The sequence below is a fragment of the Orycteropus afer genome, unplaced genomic scaffold (assembly GCF_000298275.1).
Source record: "Orycteropus afer afer isolate SDZICR_OR568_19922 unplaced genomic scaffold, OryAfe1.0 scaffold00038, whole genome shotgun sequence".
NCBI classification, from domain to species: Eukaryota; Metazoa; Chordata; class Mammalia; order Tubulidentata; family Orycteropodidae; genus Orycteropus; species Orycteropus afer.
Genome location: NW_006921625.1, coordinates 13,067,740 through 13,082,101, shown reverse-complemented (window position 1 = coordinate 13,082,101; position 14,362 = coordinate 13,067,740). Strand labels below are relative to the sequence as shown.

At 45.6% G+C, this 14,362-nt stretch overlaps 1 protein-coding gene across 1 annotated transcript in view; it reads left to right on the top strand.

Annotated features, from left to right (window-relative positions):
- Nucleotides 1-14,362, top strand: part of INPP5F (inositol polyphosphate-5-phosphatase F) — an 82,039-nt gene that overhangs the window by 58,431 nt on the left and 9,246 nt on the right. Inside the window, exons 13-15 of the mRNA XM_042780411.1 lie at nt 995-1,123; nt 4,027-4,144; nt 5,935-6,133. Of these exons, the coding sequence (XP_042636345.1) occupies nt 995-1,123; nt 4,027-4,144; nt 5,935-6,133 (446 nt within the window). The remainder of the gene's footprint in view (nt 1-994; nt 1,124-4,026; nt 4,145-5,934; nt 6,134-14,362) is intronic.

The window sequence follows — 14,362 nt, the reverse complement described above, 5'->3', positions numbered from 1 at the left end:
GAGATGTTGCATTGTGGTAAATTGTGGTCAATGTCATGAGACAAAGTGTATGTGAACTGCTGTATGGAAAGTGAATTTGCACTGTAAATTTTCACCCAAATCACACACACACACACAGAATCTTTATCCAAGAGAGTTTTATAGCATATAAACATCTTTGTTGCCATAAAACTTAGAAAGCTCAAATTCACTAAAAGTAAGTTGAATAAAATGGCATTTTGTTGAGTACTTATTTCAAGATTGAGTGAATGTCAGCCCCAGTACAGTGTATTGGGCAGTGTTGTGTGGGGCATTTTTCCTTCAGTTCCAAACCCACCTTCTGTAGTAACTTGCAAGGACCTTGCTGTTGGCTGCTCTCAAGTTGCTTCTGGCACACGGAGACCCACGCGCACAGAGAGAGCTGCTGCACAGGGTGTTCAAGGTTGTTACGTTTAAGCGCCAGGATTTCAAGTCGGCTTCTTGGCTTCGCATCCTGGCTCTGCCACATACTAGGTGTTAACTGCAAAGAACTTAAGCCCTCCAAACCTCAGTTGTCCTCATCTTTAAAATGGGGATCATAAGAGTAAAGATTGTGTAGAGTTGGTAAGAGGAGTAAATGAGATAATTTACGTAAAAGTGCTTAGAATCCTGGGCCTGGCCCAGAGGTTGTGTTTACTGGACATTTACTGCTCTGCTGCTTTTAATGTCACTGTTGTTTCTGTGTGCTTTTTTGATATTTAGTTTCACTTCATATGCAAATTTAAAGCAAAGATGAAATATAATAAATAGTATGAACTTATGCACTGAAAATCACAGAACAGTGGAAATATTTAATCCAGCTATAAAAATCTGTTTTTCAGGGAGCACCTTATTAATAAAAAGTCTGGAAACAGTACTCCTTTTTTTAAAGACATAAAAATCTTGCATGTGATTCCACTTCCTTTTCTGTAGCTTACATTTTATGCTGTGGCCTCCTGGCTCCTCTGCAGTTAATTTACCCATGTGTTCATTTTAGCTGAAAAAACTCGGCGTGATGCCCCCAGAGCAGCCACTGCCAGTGAAGTGCAATCGAATTTACCAGATCATGTGGGCCAACAACGGTGACTCCATTAGCAGACAGTACGCTGGGACAGCCGCCCTCAAGGTGAACACACACAGCAAGCATTTGCCTGCCGTCCACAGGGCACAGACCAGACTTGTAGGAAAACAAGATCCTTCCCTCCTGTTGTGAAGAGCCAATGGTCACAACAGGTTGAAGTGGGAAAGCAGAAGGTTTACTCTGAGTATCGATACCCAAGGAGACAGACAGAATCCCTTCTCTAAATGTCTGTCTCCCTGAGCAAAGGGGTGAGCACGATTATACAGGGAGATGGGAAGGGGGTTGAAGATCCCTTGGACGGCCAGGAATGTATCTGTTCTCTTACCTGGTTCCTCCAGACTCAGTGTCCCTCTTCCCAGGGTCGTTTACTTTCATAGATTACAGTTCTTAACTGAAACCAGTTGTGGGAGAGAGTTATGCTTAGAAGAAAACATAATCGAAAATAACAGAGCTAAAGAACTCAGCATCCATAAAGAGGTTGGCTATCTGTTTACTTAAAAGAAAACAAAAGGAAGGGACAAAATGGCAAGTAAGTCTCTATGATGAATGTCTACTTTAATCAAGACTGCTGATCTGTTCAAGTTCTGGAACTGTCTGTGAAGGGCCCCTTCCACTTCAACCTTCCACAGACTGGGCTTTAAAACCAGCTTTGCCACTGAGAGTGGTAGACAGACTGTGATCTTCCACTTTTGCAAGGGAGTCTGGAAGTCTGGAATTTGACGTGAAATTTCATTAGTTTTAAAAACTTTGCTCAGATGAAACAAAGCATGTCCGAAGGCAGGATTTGACCCCAGTGTGTTAGTTTGCCTCCTCTCCCTGTAATCGCATTCTGGGTCCTGCTGGCTCTGGGACCAGTTACTTAATCTCCGTGTGCTGATGCCCACAGAACTGTACGTGTCAAAAAGTAGCCCCTGGTGCCCCAGAAGCTCCCTCCGCGGGCGATGGAAGTGGTTGTGTTAGTTCAGATGAGATTTATAAATGCTCATTTTCCTTCAAGGTCATAATTCCTTTGGAGATACTTCTTATATGGCAATTGTACCCTCAAGGGTTCAGCAGGTAGCAGCAGACAGTGCATCTCTTGTTTAAGTGATAAATGTCAAAAAGCTCTTTATTAATTAAGGGAAATGACTTCAGAAGTCCTTGTATAAGTTAATTGCTTCAAAGGAAATACAGGGAAACCTGTGAGAGCTGGAACTTGATAGGACTGCCTTGTTTTTCCAGGTCTCACAAGTTTTCTGCCTTTGACAGAGTGCAGTCTTACCACTTTTCTCTCACTATTACTGGAAAACAATTGCATGTTTTTCACTGACAGGCTTCCGCCTTACCAGGTTCTGGCTTTTGCAGAAGGTGTTTTTTTTATTTTAATGTAGGTACACTGTTATTTCAGCCTTCTTTAGGAGTCGTCCGTCCTCTCCTGGAACACGCTGGTACTGTTAGCTGCTGGCAGGTCGGCCCCACCTCATGGCAAGTCTGTACACAGTGGACGGAACTGGCCTGGCCTGTGCCGTCCTCATGGCTGGTTGTGGGTTAGAGTGGTCCAGAGTCTCTGACATGTCGTTGATTTTGGGAAGTAGATTGCCAGGCCTTTCTTCCTAGTCTGCCTTGTGCTGGAAGCTCTGCTGAAACCCGTGTAGCATCAGAGTGACAGGCAGGTGTCCACTGACAGTTGGGAACTGTACTTGATGTGCATGGTGGCTGAGGCTAGAAACTGGGTCTCCCACATAGAGGTAAAAATTCTCCCACTGACCCAGCCATGCCCTCTCCTGTGGTAGATGCTTCTTGCTATACAGGTAGTCCCTGCCTTACAATGGGGTCCCTTCTGACAACTCTGCTGTAAATAAATTGGTTCTGACCTAGTTGAATACCTCTTTTTTTTTTTTTTTAGTGTTTATTATTATCAGAGGAGCTCTGGTAGCATAGTGCCTAAGGTAGTTGACTGCTAACCAGAAGGCTGGCAGTTCAAACCCACCAGACACTCCTCAGAAGGAAGGTTGGGCAATCTACTTCCGTAGTGATACCACCTCGGAAACCCAAGGAGTGGTCGCTATGAGTCGGTACGACTTGACAGCACATAACAACAACAACAAACATTATTATCAGTATCTTTATAAATCCAATCTTTATTTAGAGGTTGGAAACATTACATACAAACGTGCAGATATATTTTAACATTGTATGTAGTGGACATTACTAACGATACTATGTACAAAACACCCAGATGGTTGTTACTGTGGTTCGTCATAACTTGAAGGCGTTGTAAGTCAGGTACTACTATACTAATATTTTCTGTGAATGACCCAATTAATTGGCAGTGTGTTCTTCCTAAATGCTCAGTTTTAACATAGGGCCTCTTTCTGAGATTGCCTTGGATAGAAATAGTGGTGTTGGGATGGAGACAAAAGACACAGTACCTTCCTTGCCTGAAGTTTAAGGCACTACCTCTCCAGGGACTTGCCTTGACATCTTTGTTGTGCAGAGGAAACAAAACAGTTTAAATCTTTGCTCACCTTCTACACATACGTATGTGCACACACTCACAGATTAAATCCCATTGTAATAAACTCTAGGGAATTGGCCAGGATTTCCCACATCAGAATTCTGTGTTTATTGAATATTTTATTGAGGCTTGAAAATCGTTCTGTTGTTTGGTATTTGTGATGCAATAGGTCTTCACATGTAAACTAGAAAGTCTATACATTGTAAGAATGGCTTTGCCCTAACAGATCATCTAGCTGTGGAGACGTGACACCAGCAGTAGCATGTTTAATTATTTGATACACTTGGATCAGAGTCAAACACTAGTGGATATTTTAATTAAGTACACCATTTGGAAATTATAATAGTTCCTGGAAGCCTATAGAGTTCTAGTCCCGAACTGAAAGCCCACCATTGGTTTGAGAGCATTCTTGTGTTTGAATAAGTTGTCAAAATGACTTTTTCTTTGACAGGGTGATTTTACAAGGACGGGAGAAAGGAAGCTAGCAGGTGTGATGAAAGATGGAGTAAACTCGGCAAATAGATACTACCTGAACCGATTTAAGGATGCGTATAGGCAAGCCGTCATAGGTAAGAAACAGAAATGCTTTACCTTCCTTAAGATGTGTTACTCTTTCCATGACTAACAGTTTACAGAAATCAGCTTCATTCACAGACTCACGGTTTGTAATATATTTGTGTCCCTATAGTGAGCCTCTGACTCAACAAATCAGATGTTTACAAGATTAGGGTTTGCACATCTTTTAGGCCGAACAACAAAAGAAACTGCCTGGTTCTGTACAGGTTTGTCAGTTTGCTGCTCCCATAAAGAGAGCAGAGGTGAGGCTGCTGGGGGTAGATAGGATGCCCTAAAACCTCACCAACTGAAAGCCCCATATTCTGCCTGTTCTCCCATTGTTTGAGGCTGAGAGATGCCTGTGGTGATTGTAGCCCCGTGGGCTATGTGTCACCTGTTCTAAGGATGAGCCCCACCCTCATCTGCAAGCGTGAATGTGATGTAACATCCAGGGTAAGAGATTACCCTAACCAACACTTGTCATTTTTCAGAAGAGGAAGTGGAGGGTAGATTGCCCAGTAGAATGAATGCCTTGGCATAGTTTTAATTTCCATGAAAGTATTACCTTGGAGAATTACAATAAATGCAGACTGTTCAGACTTAGAACCAAATGTAACAATCTGAATCATCGTCCCTGGGAGCGTAGTGCCTAAGGCACTTGACTGCTAACCATCAGGCTGGCAGATCAAACCCTCCAGCCACTCCTCGGAAAGAAGGTTGGGCAATCTACTTCCGTAGTGATACTGCCTCGGAAACCCAAGGAGGGGTCGCTATGAGTCGGATGCAAATTGACTGCAGTGCATTGCATTGCATTCCTTTTAACACATGGGATGGTAGGGCCTAGGCACAGACCAGTGAGCACTTTAACAAGTCTAATGTAAGCGAAGGAGCCCTGGTGTGCACCAGTTAAGTGCTCATCTGCTAACTGAAAGGTTGGTGGTTTGAACCCACCAGTCATTCCTCGGGAGAAAGATGTGGCAGTCTTCTTCCATAAAGATTACAGCCTTGGAAACCCTATGGGACAGTCCTACCCATGCTACAATGCTGCTGTGAGTTGGAATCCACCTGACAGCATTGGGTTTAGTTTTGGTTTGTTGTGAAGAAGTAGCTTGCCTCACATATGGGGTGTCTGCTGTGACCCAAAATTGGATTTTTGCAGTTTATCCAAGGGAAAAAAAACCTATTTTGTTTCTGTTGGTTGATCTAAAGAAGCCCTGGTGCCATAGTGGTTAAAGCATTTGGCTGCTAATCGAAAAGGTCGGCAGTTGAAACCCACCAGCCGCTCCCCGGGAGAATGAGGAGGCCATCTACTTCTGTAAAGACTTACAGCCTTGGAAACCCTACGGGGCAGTTCCGCTCTGCCCCACAGAGTCTCTGAGTTGGAATCAACTCGATGGCAGTGAGAAGTGGCTGCTTCATCCTAATCCAGAAGCTGACTCTCTTCAAGGTTGACAGATGCCAGCCAATAGCAGTCTGGGTTTATTGCTCCCCTTGTAGCACCAGGGCTTGGCACATCTCCTTTCCCAGAAACCTTCTCTAGTCTCATTGGTCCAAAGAGCTTCAGAGGAATGGGTTTGGGAGCACTCACAGAGGTTTGACCCACCTCCTCCGCCAGGAGGGCGATGTCCAGTTTAGCTCGGTCTGCTGCTTGTGCTTTTGGTGTTACATCTAATGAATTATGCTTAATCCAAGGTCATGAAGATTGACGCCTATATTTTCTTCTAAGCGTTTTACAGTTTTAGGTCTTAGTTCTTTTTAGTTTTTGTGAGCTAAGATAATGACGGTTATTAACACTGCACCCTAGATCTGATGCAAGGCATTCCTGTCACAGAAGACCTTTACTCCATATTTACCAAGGAGAAGGAGCATGAAGCTTTGCATAAGGAAAATCAGAGAAGCCACCAGGAGCTAATCAGCCAGCTTCTACAGAGTTACATGAAGTTACTGCTGCCTGATGACGAGAAGTTCCATGGGGGCTGGGCCCTCATTGACTGTGATCCCAGGTGAGCTGCTTTACCTTCAGTGCTGCTAAGTTGTCATGATCAACATTGCTAGCTGTCCACAAAGCTGTGGCCGTGGCTGCGTGGTGCATGGCAGTCTTCAAACACAGGGCTGCTGCTGAGGCGAGGTGAATGAGGTGCTCGCCTCAAGGGGGCGCTGTAAAACTCTATAGGAAATAATGTTTTGCTATAGTATTGAATTTAAACAATGCAAATTGGCATGTCCTGGCCTGTTGCTGGAGCGTGTCCCCGCCTCGGAAGCTAGGTGTACTGTGCTGATGCCCATAACTGAGAGCAGCCGGAGGTGCAACACTGCTGGCTGCTTGTATCTGATCTGAAGGGATCCTGGCTTTTAATAAAATAAAGTAGGCCAGCTGATGCCTAACATTTTTTAAACAAAAAGCATTCAGTTTCAAGTGGTGCCTCAAAAACTTAATGAGCTGCAGAATCTAAATTTATCCACCAGGTTGAATGCTTGCTTTGATGCTGAAATCTAAGCTTACAATCTTTTATATAATGAATCAGAAGCATTTCAGAAAATTCTAGACCAAGCTCTGAGAATAAAGCTGTTTAGATATGATCTTGTTTTTATACATTTCATGGGTTTTTAATAAAAGCATAAAACAAGCTTGAAAGAGCAAGTAAATGCAAGGTAGTGTTTATATATATTAAAGTGAATGACAGGTTGTATCTGATCATATATAGTTGGGAAGCAGAAGCCATGCACAATTCTATGGAAAATAGCAAGTAAAAGCTATGGAGACTCTCTTGGTGTGAACCTTTCATAACTTCAGTCTCATAGGTTGTTTCGCTTTGATAGTAAATACTGTATAGATGGATGTAATTTGCAGACTCTTAAAACAAGACATGCCTTATTAAGGTATTTGGCTGCTAACCAGAAGGTCAGTGGTTCAAACCCACTAGCCACTGTGCAGAAGAAAGGTAAGGCAGTCTGCTTCTGTAAAGATTTAATACAATAGCCTTGGAAAGTAAGTGGGGGCCACTATTTTTATCTGAATCAACTTGATGGCAGTGAGTTTAAGTTTGAGAAAATAAGACGAGGTTTTCACTTAGAAAATTTCTGTGTTTTTAAGCCATTTGGTGAAAATTTTTTAATTCATATGCTGTAGTTTTTTGAGGTTTTTTCCCCCACTGTTAACTGAGGTAAAAGTCACTTAAAAAAAAAAAAAAAAAAAAACCATCTGATAATTCATTCCCAGTCCTAAATTCTTATGGAAAATGGGTATCCTAGGTAAAGGGTATTTAAAAATATGTGTATAGCTATGCTATTTCAGGAGCTCTGGTGGCATAGTGCCTAAGACATATGACTGCTAACCAGAAGGCTGGCGGTTCAAACCCACCAGCCACTCCTCAGAAGGAAGGTTGGGCAATCTACTTCTGTAGTGATACTGCCTCAGAAACTCAAGGAGGGGTCGCTATGAGTCGGGTCCGACTCAGCGGCACATAACAACAACAACAACAACATGCTATTTAAAGCATGCCACAAAATTTGGATAAGCATGCTTGTTAAGAGTCAGTAGAAACCGCTTGTATTTAAGAAAAAGATATATGAAAATAAGCAGACTCATTTCTGGCAACTGGATTCATTGGTACAGCATAAATTTAAAGGTACTGTATTGTACCAGAGTAATGGTGAAACAGGAATACTTTTCAAAGATCAGGTCTCTAAGGAATCCCTGTTGGGTGGTCAGATCCCCTAGTCTCTTAAGTACGTTCTCGGCTGCCAAATGCCTCCTTCAGAAATACAATTATGGGTCCATGCTCTCGTTTCTTTGTGAACATACATAACGTGCACTGCTTCTCTTTCTATCTGATTTTTCACTCCTATCCCTCTCCAGTGTTCAACCCTTTTACTCCTCATTCTCCTTTTATCCTGGTAACAGAGCCAGTGATTGTTTTCTGCAAATCTGTTTAGATTGAAGTTCCTGGAGACGAGTTAGTTACCATCAGTAACACAGGCTGGATAGCAGAGTCACTGCATCCTTCTCCTGCTTGTTGGCTCCATTTGGGCTGCATGGGTGAGGAACACTTTCCAAAAGAGCAGAGTCTCTTCTTCCTTCACCACAAGTTAAGCTGGAACACAGATTCCTCTCTGATGGCACTCTGTGCCCCTGTGAATTTAACTGGCCTCCATCTTGATTAGGCAGTCCTTCGAAGCCGCTTCTCATCAGTGCCTCTACTTAGTCTTGTGTAGGTCCTCCTTTCTGATACCTCTGACAGTTCTCAACATTTGCCAGTGGTGTTTTTCTCTCCGTTTCCAAGGCTGGAAGACTTTTCTGATGATGGGCAGTTTCCCCTTTCTCTTGAAGGGAGATGTTTAGGAACCTGCTCTTGGGCTATTTGAGTTTAATATAGAGGCTTTGTCTAGTACATCAGCTGAGTGGGAAATGTGGATCCAGAGTGGGCAGTACCTGGTTAAGGACAATGACAAGTGGCTTTGGGAGAAACTGCAGGGGCTTGGGTCCCCAGACACCTAGCTGGCAGAATCTAGGGACAGGCCAGTGGTAGACTTGGCCCCTGGTTTTCAGGGGCTCCAACTGCCACCACCCGCCTGTCTCAGCCATCTGCTCCTGGGGTGAGCTTTTTTATTTATTTTTTTAAAGCAGCTTTTTAAGATAAAATTCACATCCCATATAGTTCACCCATTTAAAGTGTACAGTTCACTGGTTATATGTGTGCATCACCACAGTCCAGTTTAGAACATTTTCATTACCACAGAGAGAAAGCTTGAGCCCTTTAGCTATCATCCCCACCTCTCCACCCCCATCCCTAAGCAACCACTAATTTGCTGTAGTTGTTAGGTGCCATCCAGTGGGTTCCAACACATAGCAACTCTTTTTACAACAGAAAAAAATACAGCCCGGTTCTGCGCCATCCTCACAGTTGTGGCTACCTGACCCCCTTATTGCAGCCACTGTATCAATTCATTTCCTTGAGGGTCTTCTCTGTTTTGCTGACCTGCTTTCGTAAGCATCATGCCTTCTCCAGGGACTGTCTCTCCTGATGACACGCCCATAGCACGTGAGATGGAGCCCTGCCATCCTCATTTCCGAGGAACATTGCGGCTGTCCTTCTTCCAGCACAGATTTGTTCACTCTCCCAGCAGCTCAGTATTCTTTGTCAACACCCTGATTTACATGCATCTCTTCTTCCTTCTTCTCTCTGCCTTTTGCATAGATACTTATGAAGTGACTGAAATGACCATGGCTTGGTTCAGGCACACTTTTGTCATCAAAATGACATCTTTGCTTTTTAAAACTTTACAGAGGCCTTCTGCAGCAGATTTGCAGCGCCTCGTTTGACTTCTTGATTGCTGCTTCCATAGACATTGTTGACCCAAGTAGAATGGAATGCTTGACAATACCAATCTCTTCTAAGTCGTCATGATGTTGGTGATTGGTTCCAGTTATGAGGATTTTGGTTTACTTCTTGTTCAGGCCTGCTCCTTAATGAAACCTACAGTCTTTGACCGTCATCAGTGAGGGCTTCAAATCGTCTTCACTTTTGGCAAGCACAGTTGTGTCATCTACGCATCGTAGATTATTAATGTGTCTTTCTCCTGTCCTGATGGCCGTGTTCTTCCTGTCCCAGTTTCAGAGATTACTTGTTCAGCATACTGATTGAATGAGATGAAAGGACACAGTCCTGCACATACCTTTTCCAGTTTAAAGTACACAGTATCCCCTTGTTCTTTTCCAGTGATTGCCTCTTGATCTGTGAACAGGTTCCACATGAGCACATTCCCTTATGATGCTATGTTCTCTGGCTCTATGGATTTTCCTGTTCTGGACATTGCACGAGGAGCTCTGGTCATGTAGTGGTTATAGCACTCGAATGCTAACCAAAAAGTTTGGTTGTTTGAACCCACCAGCCACCCCGGGAAAAAGATGAGGCAATCTGCTTCTATAAAGATTTACAGCCTTTGAAACCTTACGGGGCAATTCTGCTCTGTCCTGTAGCATGGCTTTGAGTTGCATTCAACATGATGGCAGTTGTTGGGGTTTTTTTGGTAGTATTTCTGTGTTTAATCTGTGAGAAACTGCCAGACTTTCCTACAGCAGCTGCACCATTTTACATTTCCACCAGCAGTGTGTGAGGGCTCCAGCTTCATCTCACTCCAACACTTGGCATCTTCTATTTTGTTTTCTTGAATAGCCATGTTAATAGATGTGAAATGGTATCTCTTTGTGACTTTGATTTGCACTTCCCTAATGACACATGGGAGCTCTGGTAGCATAGTGGCTAAGACACCTGCCTGCTAACCAGACGGCTGGCGGTTCAAACCCACCAGCCACTCCTCGGAAGGAAGGTTGGGCCATCCTACTTCTGTAGTGATACTGCCTCGGAAACCCAAGGAGGGGTCGCTATGAGTCGGGGCCGACTCGACGGCACATAACAACAACAACAACAACAACGACACATGAGGGAGCTCTGGTGGCATAATGCCTAAGGCACTTGACTGATAACCAGAAGGCTGGCGGTTCAAACCCACCAGCCACTCCTTGGAAGGAAAGTTGAACCATGGACTTCTGTAGCAATATCACCTTGGAAACCCAAGGAGTGGTCGCTATGAGTTGGGTCCGACTCCACAGCAGTGAGTTTGGTTTTGGTTTCTGGAATGACACGTGAAGGAGCCCTGGTAGTGCATTGGTTCAGTGCTCAGTTGCTAACTGAAAAGTTGGTAGTTCAATCTTACTAGCTGCCCCTTCGGAGAAAGATGTGGCAGTCAGCTTCCACAACAATTTCAGCTTTGGAAACTCTGTGGAGCAGTTCTCCTCTGTCCTGCAGGGTCCCTATGAGTTGGAATCCATTTGACAGCAGTTGGTATGGTTTTGGTAATGACACGATGGGAAGCGTCTTATCATGGGCTTGTGCCCAGTTGTTTTATCTTCTCGGAACAGTGTCTGTTCACATCCTTTGCATGGTTTTAAAATTGGATTACCCTTTGGTTATTGAGTTGGGCTCTGTTTTATAAATAAAGTTTCATATTTTCACTGGCTGGTATTGGGGTGTTGTGAGTTAGGCAGAGCTGGGTGAGTGCAGGGTCAGATTCTGCCTTTATTTAAAATTTTGGTATTTTGTTCATGAGTTTTTTATATTGAATTTCATTTTAAAAAATAGGGCATTGACAATTACTTATCTTGGTGAGAGGTTTTTGGTGCGCCCTTAAATTGGTGCCCAAGGCCAGTGCCCTCACTCACCTCACTGCAGTCCTGGCCTGTTTAAAATAGCTGGTGCAGGAAGAGTTATGGCAGGCATCTTACAAATACTCCTTCCTACAGTAGAAGCCAGGTTAACCACCCACATTCCAACGGGAACTGTCCACACCAGAGCCGCGCTAGGAGCTTGGTTTCTGCCCTAGGTCACGATACTCAAAACTCACCGCCCTCCAATCGATCCCAACACAAAGCGACCCCTCCTTGGGTTTCCGAGGCAGTATCTCTACAGAAGTAGATTGATTGCCCAACCTTCCTTCCGAGGAGTGGCTGCTGGGTTTGAACCGCCAGCCTTCTGGTTAGCAAGCAGTCAAGTGCTTTTGGCATTACGCCACCAGAGTTCCTTAGGTCCCAATAGGCGGTCCCATTGTTTTTTCCTTTTCAAATATTAGGCACAGCTCAGCCTGTTCCCCCTTAGATAGCCTCTGGCGTGTCGACCGGACCTCTCGGGCCTTTGTATGCCCTTTCTCTTCCTCATTCTACCCTCATCCCCACTCCAGCCTGGCACCACAGGAAGATCGCTGACTTCTATTGTGTCGGTGCACTCCTGGTGCACTGTGGACCAGAAGGAGGACATCCTCAATTGGAAAGGAAGTTAGGTGTACTGTAGAAGCGCCCTTCAGAATCACCACCCAGCCAGGGCTTTATTTTATCTGACTCAAGTGTTTCAAACGCTCAAAGTATATCGCCAGCTACTTTTCTACCCCTTGTAGGTAAGCAGCAGGCGTACAGCTGCGCACACTGCTCGCCTCAGTGCAGGGCATAGATTTGCAGCCATGAGGCCCCAGCTGCCGACCTGAGCCCCCGGAGCTCTCGCAGGAGCAGGGTGGGGCGCCCGGGCTGCGGCCACCTTGGCACCATTCCCCGTTGGGTCTGGGGTCTACGCCCTCCGCAGTGTGCAGGATGCGTATGGTGGGCCGCGCATGCGCATTGGCCGCCGGCCGTGGCCGGAAGTGGGCGGCCGGAAGCCAGCCGTGTCCCCTGGGCGTGACTTGGCGCTGCCGCGTCGCATCGCAGTTGCTGCATTCACTGCATTAGCTGCAGGCGTGAGGCAGGGTGCGGGCGGCTTCCTGACTGAGCTTCGACGCATCGACGGACGGACCTACGGACAGCCTGACAAGATGCCACGCTCCCACAGGCCTCCGCCTGCGGCTCCGCGCCCCGCCGAGCCCAAGTCTGACGGCGTGCTGGCGATGACTTTCAAGATATTCCTCCTTTTTGCGGGACTTATGGTCAAAGTTCCTGTGGGGCTATATTTTTCCTGTAAATTACTCCTTTTCCAAAGTCTCATGTTAATGTCCCCTGAAGAGAGCGCCTTTTACGCGACCATCGTCGCAGTGGTGGGGCTTCATGTGGTGCTGGCCATCTTCGTCTTCATAGTGTGGAAGGAAGGCTTGCCCCAGTGGCGGGAAAACAAAAACCAGTAGGGCAGCTGCTCTTGCGAGCTGCAGGCGGGGGTGGGGAGGACTCAAAGGGTTGTCTTTTTCTTGTTCGTGTTCAATTTTTTTTTCTTCAAACGGGGAAGGGTGGATGGGGAGGGGACATCAGTGTTTACTGCGGCTGAGACTTCAGTAAAAATGGGGAGGGGGGAGGGGGGCTGACTTTTTCCGACCGCCTGTTAACGTGCCAAGTGCTTTTCGTTAGGGACTTAATGTTTTTGGCTGAGGATCATGTTTGACTGATGTAAATATTCATGCCCAAATAGGCAGCTAGGGTGAAAGTGACACTAATTAGTAGGAGTAGAATCTAATCATCTCGTTCCAAATGATGTGTCGTGACGTAATTTTCGTGGCCTGGCTCAAGCATCGGTCTGCAGAGAGCACGTAAGTATCAGCGCGCCAGACCGAAGTCCCTTCGGCGGCGGTGGGCTCGGTTCCCGGCGGGAAGCTGCCAGGAACGTAGCGTCGTTGGCGTTCCCTTCCCGCTGACGGATGAAGATAGTGCCCGGGACTGGATCCTAGAAGTGATCTCTGTTAGCAGTTCCTGGCCTCTCAGCCCCATCGTTGTGTTTTTCGGTCTGTGATCTTAGGTGAAAACGCGGAGGCAACTTGTCGTAACAGAGTAAGGCCGCGTTAGGAAGAGTTCCCCGGCAGCGGGACGCTGCTGCTGTAGAAACTCTTCCGGGCTTGGTAAATGCCCCCTGCGCCACCAGGAACAAAGACCTCGTTCTTAGCCGGTTAAGGCCCTTCCCGCCGCCCACAGGTGCTTTCTGCTCCGCCCGTTGCCGTTGGTCTTTCAGCAGCGTTGTGATGTTGTTATGTGCCGTCGAGTTGGCCCCGACTCACAACGACCCTCCTTGGGTTTCCGAGGCGGTATCACTACGGAAGTAGATTGCCCCATCTTCCTTCCGAGGAGCGCTGGTGGGTTTGAACCGCCAGCCTTCTGGTTTGCGGCCCAAGGCGGAAATGAACACTCTTCCAGGGGAATTTGTGGGGAAATACAGGAACACAGATTGATTCCCCCCTTTTGGTGAAAAGGCTGTTACTGATACTAGATTCAAAGTTTCTTTTGAGTTCAGATTCTGTGTTACCTGTTGATTATTGGTGGGTTTTCTTAGTAGTAATCTTACAAGAGTGTACATTTTGCTGTAGTTTTGGTTTAATGGTTCTCAGCATTTACCTGATTTCTCACCCTTTTTCTGATACTTGATTTTTAGGGTGGATACAAACGTGGCAAAATGGATTTAGAATAAGGAAATGTGTAGCTGTTTCTTGAAAGCCAAGTAAATAAATCTGTGGTGAGAAAAATGCAGAAGCAGCTTGGGCTTGTTCCCTGTTGTGTGCACAGGTTATCTGTGCGAGCTTCTCTCAAAACAAGGAGTGAGAAGATACCCTAAATATGCACTGGTATTTGGAGGTTTTAGATGTGAGAGAATTGCCTAGTTCATTTCTCCCTCTGCCATAGATTTTTCCTTCTTCTGATTCTCTCTCTCTCTCTCTCTCTCTCTCTCTCTCTCTGTCTCTCTCTCCCCTACCCCATTACCCCATTCCCCCTG